At 43.6% G+C, this 13,795-nt stretch overlaps 1 protein-coding gene across 2 annotated transcripts in view; it reads left to right on the forward strand.

Annotated features, from left to right (window-relative positions):
* Positions 1-12,302, forward strand: part of PAQR8 (progestin and adipoQ receptor family member 8) — a 40,977-nt gene extending 28,675 nt beyond the window's left edge. For both annotated transcript variants that reach the window (XM_004771879.2, XM_004771878.3), the window contains one exon: positions 9,687-12,302. In XM_004771879.2, the coding sequence (XP_004771936.1) occupies positions 9,711-10,775 (1,065 nt within the window). In that variant the 5' untranslated portion in view covers positions 9,687-9,710 and the 3' untranslated portion in view covers positions 10,776-12,302. The remainder of the gene's footprint in view (positions 1-9,686) is intronic.
* Positions 12,303-13,795: the final 1,493 nt, after the last annotated feature.

Consider the following 13,795-nt stretch of genomic DNA (forward strand, 5'->3'; position numbering starts at 1 on the left):
CCGGGAGAGGGGCAGATAGGGAGGGATAGAGAGAATCTGAAGCAGACTCCATGCTAAGTGCAGAACTTATCACAAGGCTTGATCCCTCAGCCCTGAGATCATGACCAGAGCAGAAATCAGAAGTCAGACTCTTAACCGACTGAGTCACCCAGGCGCCCCTAGAAGTTGGGAGGTCTACATCCTCATCTGGTGCTTTCCTAGAGAATCAGCTTTTCCAAGACTGTGTTCCATTTAAGTAGGAATTAGATCAGGGAACACCATTACTTTGAAGCACTTCTATTTGGCCTCCAGATACAATATCATCAATACCAAACTATGTCCATTTGCCAAATATGGAGTTTTTCATCTAATTCTCTACTTTGTTAATCAGGGAAAGACTTTTTAGATAGCATGCTACAGACAGCAGAATTCAGTGACTACTCAGTGTTGGTGTGCCTTCCTCCAATAGGCTGATAAATGACCTTGGTCTTTAGGTTTATGATTGGAATGCCTCACCACACCAGTTCTGCAAAGCTGGCCATAACAAATGGCATGTCTCTACAGTGAGAGGCCCACTGGGTTTATGATCACTTTTATCTGGGTTAGAGACCCATTTGGATTTTCTGATAGATTTCAGTCATATTTTCTGGAAGTCACATTTTCTTCTCCTGAAATCTGATTTACAGATCAACTAAGTGGCAAAGAAATGAGCTTGTAATACTGATTGCTTTTGTAAGGCCAACTGCAAATTATCTTTGTTAATGGAGCAGAGAAGCAGTCCGATATACAGCAGTATATCTGAAGTTGCATGTCATCATTTTTGGGTATGCATTTAGAGCGCAGTTTTTAAGGACATAGTGGTTAAGAGCCCAGACTCTAGGGCCAACTGCTTTGGGTTACCTGCTGGCTCTGGGGCTTACTGTGTAGCCTTAGGAAAGTTACTTAATCTCTCTGTGCTTCTATTTCCTCAGCTGTAAAATGGGAATAATGACAAGAACAGTACTAATGCTAGATAGTTGTTAGGAAGTTTAAATGAGCTAATATTTGCAAAGAATCTAGAATACTTTCGAGCATGTAATAAACACCATGTAAGTGTTTGTTGTTACTGTTATTCTGACATTTTCATTCCATTTAGTCATTTATTCAACAACAATTTAACTGGAACATCTCCTTTGTGTTAGGCACAAGTAGGAGGTGATAAAAAATTCTCAAGCCCTCAAGGGATCTAATAGTTTAGTGGGCAGAGAATATAACAGGCACAATTCAAAGATACTGTAGGTTTGGTTCTATACAACCAAAGTGTTTACTGCAATCAACTGAGTCAAATGACTTCTTTGGTTTCCTAACACATATACAAGTTATATTTATACTATTCTGTGTCTGTCAAGTGTACAATAGCATTATGTCTTTAAAAAACAAAGTACATTCCTTTATTTGAAAAAAAAACTATTGCTAAAAAATGCTAATCATCATCTGAACTTTCAGTGAGTTGTAATCTTTTTGCTGGTAGAAGGTCTTTCCGTGATGTTGATGGCTGCTGACTGATCAAAGTGGTGGCTGATGAAGGCTGGGGTGGCTGTGGCATTTTCTTACAATAAGACAACCGTGAAGTTTGCCTCATCAGTGAACGAATTCTCTGTAGTATGTGATTCTGTTTGAAAGTGTTGGTATTTGACCTCTTCCCATGAATGTTCTTAATGACATCTGGAATCATGAATCCTTTCCAGGAGGTTTTCGGTTTACTTTGCCCAAAGCCATCAGAGGAATCACTATCTATGGCAGTTATAGCCTTATGAAATGTGAATTAAATAACATTTAATTTAATTTATATTGTAAATTCTGTAATTTATAAATTATGGAATTTATTTATTTTTAGGATTTTTAACTATTCATTTGAGAGAGACAGAGAGAAGCACAAGCAGAGGGAGAGGCAGAGGGAAAGGAAGAAACAGACTCTCCACTGAGCTGGGAGCCAGACATGAGGCTCAATTCCAGGATCTGGAGATCGTGACCTGAGCCAAAGGCAGACAACCAGCCATCTGAGCCACTCAGGTGCCCCTAAATTATGGAATTTAATTAAGAATTAAGTTAGATTTGAGAGTTGAAATGACTCCTTGATCCATGGGCTGCAGGATAGACGCGGTGTTAGCCAGTGTTAAAACATTAACCATCTCCATAGAGCTCTTGGGTGATCAGGTGCACTGTTAATGGCTGTAATATTTTGAAAGAAATCTTTGAGTAGTAAGTCTCAAAAGTGGGCTTAAAATGTTTAGTAAACCACGTTATAAACAGATGTGTTATCATCCAGGCTTTGCTATTCCCACTTATAGAGCACAGAGAAAGTAGACCAAGCATAATTCTTAAGGACCCTAGGACTTTTGGAATGGTCAGTGAGCACTGGCTTCAACTTAAAATCACTAGCTGCATTAGCTTCTAACAAGAGTCAGATTGTCCTTTGAAGCTCTGAAGCCAGGCACTGACTTCTCTGTAGCTACAAAAGTCCTAAATGGCATTTCCTTCCAATAGAAGGCTGTTACATCTACATTGAAAATTTATTTTGTTATTTAATGTAGCACCTTCATTAATTCTCTGGGCTAGACCTTCTGTGTAACCTGCTGCAGTTTTCTACATCAGTACCTGCTGCTTCACCTTGTACTTTTATGTTATGGAGATGGCTTCTTTCCTTAAACTTCAAAGTCAGCCTCTGCTGGCTCCAAACTTTTCTTCCTCAGTTTCCTTACCTCTCTCAGCTTTCAAAGAACTGAAGAGAATTAAGGCATTGCTCTGGATTAAGCTTTCACTGAAGGGAGTGTTGTCGCTGGTTTCATCTTCTGTCCAGAATGTTGAAACTTTCTCCACATCAGCAATTAGGCGGTTTCACTTTCTTTTCATTGGTGTTTCACTGAGGTAGCACTTTGATTTCCTTCAAGAGCTTTTCCTCTGCATTCACAACTTGGCTGGTTTGTGCAGGAGGCCTCGCTCTGGGCCTGTCTTGGCTTTCAACATGCCTTCTGCATAAACCTTAATTATTTCTAGCTTTTGATTTGAAGTTAGAGATGTGTGAGTCCTCCTTTCACCTGAATACTCAGAGGCCATTGTAGGTTTATTAATTGGCCTAATTCCAATATTGTCATGTCTCAGGGGACAGGGAATCCCAAGTAGGGAAAGAGAGACCAGGGACTGGCCAGTCCATGGAGCAATCAAGACACATTTATTAAGTTTGCAGTCTTATATGGGCACAGTCCATGGTACGAAAACAAATATCATCCTAATAGCAAAGATCACTGTAACAAATGTGGTAATAATGAAAAAGTTGGAAATATTATCAGAATTACCAAAATGTAACACAAAGTAAGCAAATGCTGTTGGAAAATGGTGCCGACAGACTTGTTGGATACAGTGCTGCCACCAACTTTCACTTGTAAAAAATGCAGTATCTGGGGGCACCTGCCTGGCTCAGTCAGTAAAGCATGCAACTCTTGATCTTGGGGTTGTAAGTTTGAGCCCCACGCTGCATGTAGAGATTACTTAAAAATAAAATCTTTTTAAAAATGCATTATCTGCAAAGCACACTAAAACAAAACTCAGAAAAACAAGGTATGCCTATAATGCAAACCAGGACACTGTAATTATAAAGGATAGTGCTGTTTTGGGGGGGGAAGGGTAGTGCAGTGGTAGTATAGGCAAAGAAGCACTTGTTTCCTGGGGAAATTTGAACTGGGGCATGAAGGATGAATAGGAGTTGGCCAGTGGGCATCAGTGGTGGGCATTCCAGTCATGTACACAAGCACAGAGACCTGAAAGAATGGTGGAATTAATGGAATATAACATAAAAGTGGCAGGGTTAGAGGATGGTTGGGAATAGTCATGGAGACACACAGGTAGGGACCAGAGGAAAGGCCTCCTATATCCTACAAAGGTGTAGGAGATAATGAGCACCCAAAGTAGGGTACATGTGAGCACCCAGAGCGAGGGAACCCAGCAGATGGAGGAGGTTGCAAGGAGCAGGAAGGGCCATGGGCATACCTGGTTTAAGCAGTTATATCTGTTACCAGGAGACTGGAGACCAGGCCAGGCGCCACACTGCTCATCTCTCCAGCTCCTCTCTGAAAGTTAAATGGTTATTTATGGGCACTTGACATTGCATAATGCAGAGAAACACAACACTCACAGAAACAGGTCATTTCATTGTTTTATTTATTTAGCGTGAAGAGGGGTTGCATTCTGGGTAGTTTTCATCCATCAAAGCTAGGTAGACAAAAACCAAACCTTCAAAATGCATACTTTGGTCATGATTTCTTTTTAAAAAGAAAATGTAAATATATAATTTTTTTTACTAAAATGTCAAATTATTGCTCTGAACATAGATTTTACCTGTTCTTCTCTTTCTATTTTTGTCTTACAATAATTATCTTTAATTTTTCTAAATCATCTTAAAGGAACATCTGAAATAAAACTTTAAGATTGGACCCCTAAATGGTCCAAAACACAATGTAACTTTTTTTTGTTTTAAAGATTTTATTTATTTATTTAACTGACAGAGAGAGAGAGAGAGAGAGATCACAAGTAGGCAAAGAGGCCTGCAGAGAGAGAGGGAAGCAGGCTCCCTGCTGAGCAGAGAGCCCGATGTGGGACTCGATCCCAGGACCCTGAGATCATGACTTGAGCCGAAGGCAGTGGCTTAACACACTGAGCCACCCAGGCGCCCCTGCTGCATACTATTTTAAATGTGGGAATTTGCATACCACGCAGTTCCTGCCTCAAACGGAGCTGGCCAGGAATGGAGGAGTGAGCAGAGTAAACCAACAATCAGGACCCCAGACCGAAGTGTGCTGGGGGAGGAAGGCCAGGGTAGAATGTTGCTGGGGAGAGTCTCAAAACTGGCTTAGGGGTTAGGAAAAGCTTGCTGGTGGAGCTCCTGGGAGGAACGTTGATGAACTGGAGTTGCCACTGGAGTTGCTGGACTGGAGGGTTGTCTTTGTATGCAGAAGAATGCACTAGAGATAAAAGAGTGTGGCACTTTTGAAAAACTTCCAGTGCTATATCATCTAGGCCATCAGTGGAGGGGTGGAGGGGCATGTGGATCCTCTCCTGGGAGAGGAAACTGGGAGTGTTAGGAAGTCAACAGAAGTTGGCCTGTTAAGGGCTAAGAGTTTGTGTTGTAAACAAGCAGTGGTGAGCTGCTATGGGATATGGGGAGGGGAGTGGTGATCAGATTTCCATTTTTAAACTAGCACCCTGAAGTGGCTTGGAAAAGAGGGTCTGGGGGACATGCGACAGGGGAGCTGGAGGAAGAAATATCAGTGATGACATTGCTATTATCCTCTGCATAAGTTCATTTTGAAGGCCTAAATGGAAAGCAGTAGAAATAGAATGAATGAGTGGATTCCAGAAATGTTCAGATAAAATCAACAGACCCTAAATGACTGATTTGATGTAGGGGAAGGGTTAAATCTGGGTTGAAGAAGTTTGAAAATGTTGAATTGAAGTGCCCGTGGAATACTCAGTTGGAAATCCAGGGCCACTGGATAACTGAATCTAAATTTCAGGGCAGATTTGGCTGCAGATGTATGTGTGGGAATCATCTGATACAGGTGCTAGCTGAAACCAGGGGTATGGGAGCAGTACCCGCATGAGAGGGACTGTGGATGTGGAAAAGGGAGCAGATGGTGGACTGCAAATACCACAGTTGACGGGGTGGTGGAAGGAAACAAACAAAAAATCAGGCAAGACTAGAGAGGACTGTGTCATTTAAGCCAAGAGGGGAGGCATTGGTCAGCAGCCTGAATCCCCATAGCTTGGGTGAGATAAAGAGTAAAAAAGCTAAAAGCTTTCTGCAACATCAGATCTAAACTTTTGCTAATGCCATCGCACCTACCCCACTTGCTGCCTTATTCCTCCCCAAGAGCCCCTCTGCTCAGGGACCCACAAAAAAGCCACTGCATTCCCTCACTCATATTCACCCCTCTCCTGGAATGCCCTGCTCCTCACCCCTTCACGTGTCTCAGCCCCAGCACACCCAGAGTATGCTCTGTTCTGGAGACCTGTTTGTATTTCACTCTGCTTAACACCCAATTATAAGTGGTCTAGTGATATTGGCTACAGATTCATGAGCTTTCAGAATTACCTTGTAGGCTGTTTGAGGTGAGGGGTCTTATTTTTATTCTTCCTTCTTGGCTTTTGTAGTCTGCAATATTGTTGAGCTGACAGTCTTTGCTCTGGAAGAGCTCTGTTGTTGATCAAAATATGATGAGCTTAGCCAGTTCATGAGAATTCTTCAGGAATATTTCATTTTGACTGTCTCAGCAGAGGAGCTGGAGATAACCCTGTGCAGAAGAGATCATTCTAAGGTAATATCTTGGTTGGCTGATGATGACATCATCAAGGAGAAGTCCATGGGGACATGAAGGGAAGACCCTTACTTAGGGCCAGCACCAGGAAGGATGGAGGTATGCCTGCACTAACATCATGAGGCCAATATGTGGTTTCTTCCCAGATAGGTTCTCAGACTTTACAGCTGGCCCTTTGAAGCCCATTTCTAGAAGCACAACACACTCTGGCTCAGTGAAAGTAGTACTGTGTATGGGGGTTGCCACTGGACAAGGGCTTCTGAAGTTAATGAAGATAAAACAAAAAAGTCTACCCTCTCACCATTGCTGTGGCTGTGGTGGCTGTTCTCAGATGAAGGGAGAATTTTATGGCTGGGGAAGAGGCAGTTGCTGAGCATGGGACAAAGAAATAATCCCCTCTCTTTCTGACTATTATTTTAGAATTTTTCATGACCCTGCACTTCCAAAGAGGACTTTAGATCCTTTCACCCATAGATAGATGACCTAGATCTTTATAGTATCCTCATTGCTGACAGAGATAAGAGATCATATCTTGACTCAGAGGCCAATGGGGGTGGTGTCCCTGCAGCAACCAGGTCTCCTTGTGTTGGGGTGCACACTCCAGAGGATGGAGTTATTAAGGAGACCCTGAGGCTGGTGTGGCAGCATTTTAAAGATCCTTGGGAAAGAAAGTTTCATTTGCAGGAGGAATAATGATTCTGCCAATATTTTTTCCTGTGCATCCTTTCCTTTGAAGCTAAAGTTAAAACCCTTATATTTTGTACTTCTCTGCTTCTTAGTTCTATAAACCTCTCCTAGTTTATTTTCCATAAGTATGAGAGAAGTAGAAATAATTTTCTGAAAAGGACTTGTCAAGCTAAAGCCATGAAGTGAGGTTGGTGATAAGAAGACTGGAAGAATGCTTGGGGTAAGAGCCCTGCACACAGGGCTTTCTGGAAACTGACAATAAAGCAGCATCATGATCTGTCCTTTCTCTCTCAGAAGAGACAGATGCCAGTTGATTCCCAGGTCTGCATTGTGTTTGGTTCCAACTATTAGACAACCAAAACCCAGCTTTCAGTCCTTAGAAATTCATTTGTATTATTGCCCTAGACACCGTATTTTGTGGAGACAAACATAAGCAGAAATGGTGCAGTCATGTGTTATTTAACTTTGGATGTGGACTTGTTTCCAGTTGGTTTGGGTGCCCCAGAGATGATGGAAACACCCTTAGATGGCAATGCATAGTGGGGCCTACCTGGGAGCATCCTTAGGGATACCTTCCTCTGCAGCTCATATCCCCAGTGACTCACCTCTTTTACTCCCAAGGACAAAATCAAACCAATATTTCTATCTGATTTCCCTCTCTACAAGAGATGGCAGAAGCCTATATCTAAAGAATAGCACTCTTTAATTCTGCAGGGCTCCAACAAAGCCCAGCTCCCCCAGGCCACATGGTTCTCAGCCAGTAGCCACAGGACAACTTGAAATATTATCCAGTGTCCCAGGCCCAGTCATGCAGTGGGTTCACTTGGTTCTGGGGCCAGCATACTCCACCTGTTCCCACCCTCCCGTCCCTTTCCCTTAGCCCTGATGTCCTCTGTCAGCAACAGCCACAGGAGGTCAGTTGGAGGAGTCTCCATCTAGAACTTAACTCCCAGTTCTTGGATCCCCCTGCTGGCCAACAGCAGAAGCTCGGCTTAGCTTTTTTTGTTTTAATGAATAAGGTATTCTGATGACTGTTTTCTTTCTCTCTCAGTCACCTTCTTTTTGTCCTTCTGACTCCATAATTCTTAATAAGCATTTAACCACCACAACCACTCATACAGTATGTAGAATTATTACTCCCATTTTACAGATGAAGAAATTGAAGCCTACTTAGCTCTATCTAGCCCAACCCAGCAGATGGCCCCAAACCAAGGACTGAATCCAGGTCTCCCTGGACTTTTTTATTTTTATTTTTATTTTTTTACATTTTATTAATTTTCATACCCTGCATTTTAGACCTGGTATTTTTTTCCTTTTCAATATTGATTAAGAAATGTGAGTAGGGGGCTCCTGGGTGGCTCGGTGGGTTGGGCCGCTGCCTTCGGCTCAGGTCATGATCTCAGGGTCCTGGGATCGAGTCCCGCATCGGGCTCTCTGCTCAGCAGGGAGTCTGCTTCCTTCTCTCTCTCTCTGCCTGCCTCTCTGCCTACTTGTGATCTCTCTCTGTCAAATAAATAAATAAAATCTTTAAAAAAAAAAAAAAGAAAAGAAAAGAAATGTGAGTAGGAAGATTAAATTTTCCTCACTAAAATTAGTAGTGCCTTGAGCAGCACTTGGTGTATCTCTCCCAGCAGAAGGGCTCTGAAGCGAGGGGGCCATTTAGATAAATCGATCAAGTTTTGAACTTCTCTGAAGAAAAGAGGCTGGGAAATACGAAGTAGAGAAGGTAGCTGGATATATGCTGAAAATCCATTTCCAATCCAATTTCTAATCCATTTACCCAAAAAAATCCAAATGAAATTTTGCAACTATTTTGTGAAATGTTTTATGAGACAATTGCTATGCTCATCTGGCTCATCTGTCATGTAAAAATTCCAAGTGTAGGGTAAATAAGAATTTTTGAGATCTGAAATTCATTGAGTATAGATTTAGGTACCCAGGAGGGGCAAATCCAAAGCTACTTACTTTCCAGAGCATAATTTAAAAAAAGAAACACCCCTCCCAATCTTTACAATTAGATTTTACGTTAAATTTAGGCCACATGCTAATTTCCTTTAATTGTTAAATTATTTCCCAGAATATGTACTGGTCTTTATCAACCAAATTCATGACTCATTTGCCTGTCTTTACATTGAAGTTCAAGTTAACTATTGCTTATCTCAGAATTTCAAGTTACTGGCAAACTTACTGGATATTTTAAGATGAGGTGCTTAAGAAGTGTAGGCTGTGGTTAGCACCATAAATATTTACAATTTTGTAGTATCTCATACTATTAGAGCGTATGTGATGTCTACATTGTAATAGTATCTAGGAATACTCAAAGCCCCTGAAGGCACCCTTACTTATCTTGTGGCTGCCATTACAACAGGCTGGCTAACAGCCCCAGCCTACTAGATGGGACTTGGCTTCGCACCGCAGTGGGTAGCAGAGACGAAACCAGAACTTTCAGAACTTTCGGGTGGGAGGGGATCTTGGTATAACTCCACTGGGTACAGATGCAACAAAAATGAGGCTCAGAGAAGCCGCACGCGGCTGCCGGGCTCCCTGCCGCTCTAGAAGCACTAAGCAGCCCCACAGCCCTTGCCGCCGCCGCAGCTCCGAGCGCCTGCCCGCCCCCCTTGCCGGTGTGCCCCCCTTGCCGGTGTGCCGATTCTCCTGTGTTCTCCTCAGGTCCGGTCGGCCGCGCCGGCAGCCATGACGACCGCCATCTTGGAGCGCCTGAGCACGCTGTCGGTGAGCGGGCAGCAGCTGCGCCGCCTGCCCAAGCTCCTGGAGGACGGCCTTCCCAAGATGCCCTGCACCGTCCCCGAGACCGACGTGCCCCAGCTCTTCCGGGAGCCCTACATCCGCACCGGCTACCGCCCCACGGGCCACGAGTGGCGCTACTACTTCTTCAGCCTCTTTCAGAAGCACAACGAGGTGGTCAATGTGTGGACCCACTTGCTGGCCGCCCTGGCCGTGCTCCTGCGATTCTGGGCCTTCGCCGAGGCCGAGGCCTTGCCGTGGGCCTCCACGCGCTCGCTGCCCCTGCTCCTTTTCATCCTGTCGTCCATCACTTACCTCACGTGCAGCCTGCTGGCCCACCTGCTGCAGTCCAAGTCGGAGCTCTCGCACTACACCTTCTACTTCGTGGACTACGTGGGCGTGAGCGTCTACCAGTACGGCAGCGCCTTGGCCCACTTCTTCTACAGCTCCGACCAGGCCTGGTACGAGCTCTTCTGGCTCTTCTTCTTGCCCGCAGCTGCCTTCTGTGGCTGGCTGTCTTGCGCCGGCTGTTGCTACGCCAAGTACCGCTACCGGAGGCCTTACCCGGTCATGAGGAAGCTCTGTCAAGTGGTGCCGGCAGGGCTGGCCTTCGTCCTAGACATCAGCCCGGTGGCCCACCGTGTGGCCCTGTGCCACCTGGCTGGCTGCCAGGAGCAGGCGGCCTGGTACCACACCCTCCAGATCCTCTTCTTCCTGGTCAGCGCCTACTTCTTCTCCTGCCCGGTTCCTGAGAAGTACTTTCCGGGTTCCTGTGACATCGTGGGCCATGGGCATCAGATCTTCCATGCCTTTCTGTCTGTCTGCACGCTCTCTCAGCTGGAGGCCATCCTTCTGGACTACCAGGAGCGGCAGGAGATCTTTCTGCAGCGCCATGGCCCCCTGTCTGTCTACATGGCCTGCCTTTCTTTCTTCTTCTTGGCGGCCTGCAGCTCTGCCACCGCAGCGCTTCTGAGACACAAAGTCAAGGCGAGACTGACAAAGAAAGATTCCTGAGGCTGGCAGGTGGGGTGAGGTGTAGAGGCAGCCTGCCGTGATTTGGGGAAAGCTCAGTACAACAATAGGAGTTGACTTTTTGTTTTTAAGAGTTACTTTTAAATTAACACATATTTCCAAGGATATGCTATGGCATTGGAAAGCCAAAGGAGTCAAGAATTTTGTTGTTCAAAGCTGTTGCTAATAAAAGGAGTATTACTTTTCCCTCTGTGTCACAGCCTTACGAGATATAGGAAAGGAAGGGACTTTGGCTAGGATTCATGGGACACTGAATTAAGGACGATCTTTCTGCCTGAAAATTTAGTGGAATTTTGATTTTGGCCTCTAGGGCCAAGCCCTGGAGCTAAAGGGGTTATAAAGTTGGACTGGAAAGTGAGTATGTGGCTGGTCCACACCGTATTGGAATGGCCATACTACCATACTGGTCTTTGGTAATTGAATAAACTGACCCAAGAACTTGATTTCATTTGGATTTCAGATTGTCCAGGGTGGAGAAGTCAGAAACTTCAAGATGATTCAGTGAAACCCTTAGACATAATGAATTACTTGGTTCATCTGATTTCTGGTCCCTCCTCTCTGGCCCACTTTGACACTGACCCTTTTCTCAGGATGACGTCTGCCTAGCTGTTTTCTCTACAGTGTACTCCCATCTGTACTTTGCATGGTAATATAGAGGACTATGAAGCAGTCGTATTTCCAGGAAATGCTTGGATCCATGTGGACAGTCAGGAAGCTTATTTTCATATACTACTAAATGGTACTAGAAAGTACAGTGCCAAGAGCCATCAGAAGGTCCAGCCAACAAGCATGGATACTGTTTTGTGTTCTGAGACCCTTCTGTTTTATACCTGTGGACTGCAGTACTTGAGATCTATCAGGGCTATCTTACAGGCCAGAAAATCTGGGGCTTGTGCTAGGAAATCTTCTCCAGATTTGGACCAACATGTTTAAAGAAACAAAACCCCGAATAGAATGAATTGGTTCTGGCTCTTCTAGGGAACTGATTATTTCAAGAGGAACCCAAGGTCCAGATTCTTAACTAGATGCTGCCATTTATGGACCCACATATCTTCCCTAGTTCAGGGTCTTCAGGCAGGAGGCTATGCCTCAACTTAGAGATGGATCAAGCTCCAGGACAGATGAGCATGTGTGATCACTGTGGGTTGGTCCCTGAAGACTCCTGTGGTAAGATTGGTGAACCAGGTACCCTGTAGCTAGAATTTTCTGTTGTCCAGTAGCTCCTGTGGGATAGGGGGTACTTGTGATTGATGTGTTCTGGCCACACAACCCTCTCTGAGGACTGATTTATGTATTAATCCAGTGAAGGAGGCTATGTTGATGGAGGAGCCATGGGAGTCTTCTCAAAGGCTATGTTTCCTATCAGTATAAGGTCCCTTTTACTACAAAGGGAAGTACTTTGTTTTCACTCCAGTTTGATGAAACTCTTCTATTAATAGGTTATTTTATCTTCAGGTCTTTATTTTCTTCCTTTCTCTGAGCAGTTTGTGGATTTTGTGCCTTATAAATGGAAACATATGAACAGTTTACTTAATACATGGGCATGCACAATTTGCAGTTTTGGGTTACTGGGATAAGAAAAAAAGAATGCATTGCTTTTGAAAGAAGAGTCCAGAATTACTTATAAATCAAAAGGCACTGTCAAAAAAAAAGACATTGTCAGTCTGCATTTTGGCAAAACAAAACAAAAAAACACAACCTCAACTGAAGTTTTCCTATAATCTTCATATCAAGAAAGCATATGTCTTGTCTGCTACATGGATTTCCTAGGTGGATTTCTCTGTTAATCCTTAAATACCTGAACTTCTGTGCTACCCAAGTGTCTTACATAAGTTTCTGGGGTGCAGGCCAAATTCATCACAAATAAAGCTGACAAAACTGAAGCCAGTTGAACCAAACAAGGTGATGGGGGAATTGTACAAACACATCACAAGAAGAGGGTCAGTTTAAAATGTTTGAAATGTTCATTTTTATGGAGTGAAAGATCATATTCTTCTAAAAGTTAGGAGGAAAGTGTAAGTCAGGCTCTTGAATATGGCGGTGGTCCTGGTGGACAGAGATCTTCAGGCCAAATGCAGATAAATTTTAGAAAATAGGAAATAGGACAATAACAGTGATCTTCAAATGCAGTTGACAGACCAAGGTAAGCTGACACACTCTAAGCAGTCTATGACAAGTTCAGATAGATTAAGCTCTTTAAGATATTGCCACAAAATTATTACTTTAATTTACACAGGTATTGGTCCCTCAAGTGGTAGGAAATTTTTTAAAAATGAAGTTTTTCACCAGAGGTAATTGAGAGCACTGGGGACTAGGTACCTCATTAAAATACCAGTATCATAAAAAAAAACAGATGAGATAATCAGTGTCTTATTAGAAATATATAAACATAAGAAATGCGAATGTTTTAAGTTACTCAGACTTTTGAGGGACTAAATACTCCTTTTAGAACATTTTCATTAAAATGAGTGTATCAGCCAGGAACAGGTCTAGTTTACTTAAAAGAAATGATTAAGTATTTGATAAAGGAGATGATTGTTTTCTTCCAACATAGCCTTCCCAACAGTTGACATCTGGAAATTCTGCCGGTTCTCTCTCTCTATTAAAATATAAATGCTTGGGGCACCTGGGTGGCTCAGTGGGTTAAAGCCTCTGCCTTCAGCTCAGGTCAGGATCCCAGGGTCCTGGGATCAAGCCCCATATCGGGCTCTCTGCTCAGCGGGGAACCTGCTTCCTCCTCTCTCTCTCTGCCTGCCTCTCAGCCTACTTGTGATCTCTTTCCATCAAATGAATAAATAAAAAAATTTAAAAAAAAAAAAAATATAAATGCTTCTGGGAAACCTAAACCATCAGTCATTTTCATCTTGTGAATAAAAATTCTGATGGATTTGTATGAGGCCCACTCAGGGTAAGGAAATGGGGCATCAGGACGCAGCTTACTGGGGACACATTTGCCTATTTCCCTCTTGTCTAGTACTTTCTGACTTATATTTACTAATGAG

This window comes from Mustela putorius, unplaced genomic scaffold (genome assembly GCF_011764305.1).
Source record: "Mustela putorius furo isolate JIRA1106 unplaced genomic scaffold, ASM1176430v1.1 tig00003983_pilon_pilon_pilon, whole genome shotgun sequence".
Lineage (NCBI taxonomy): Eukaryota > Metazoa > Chordata > Mammalia > Carnivora > Mustelidae > Mustela > Mustela putorius.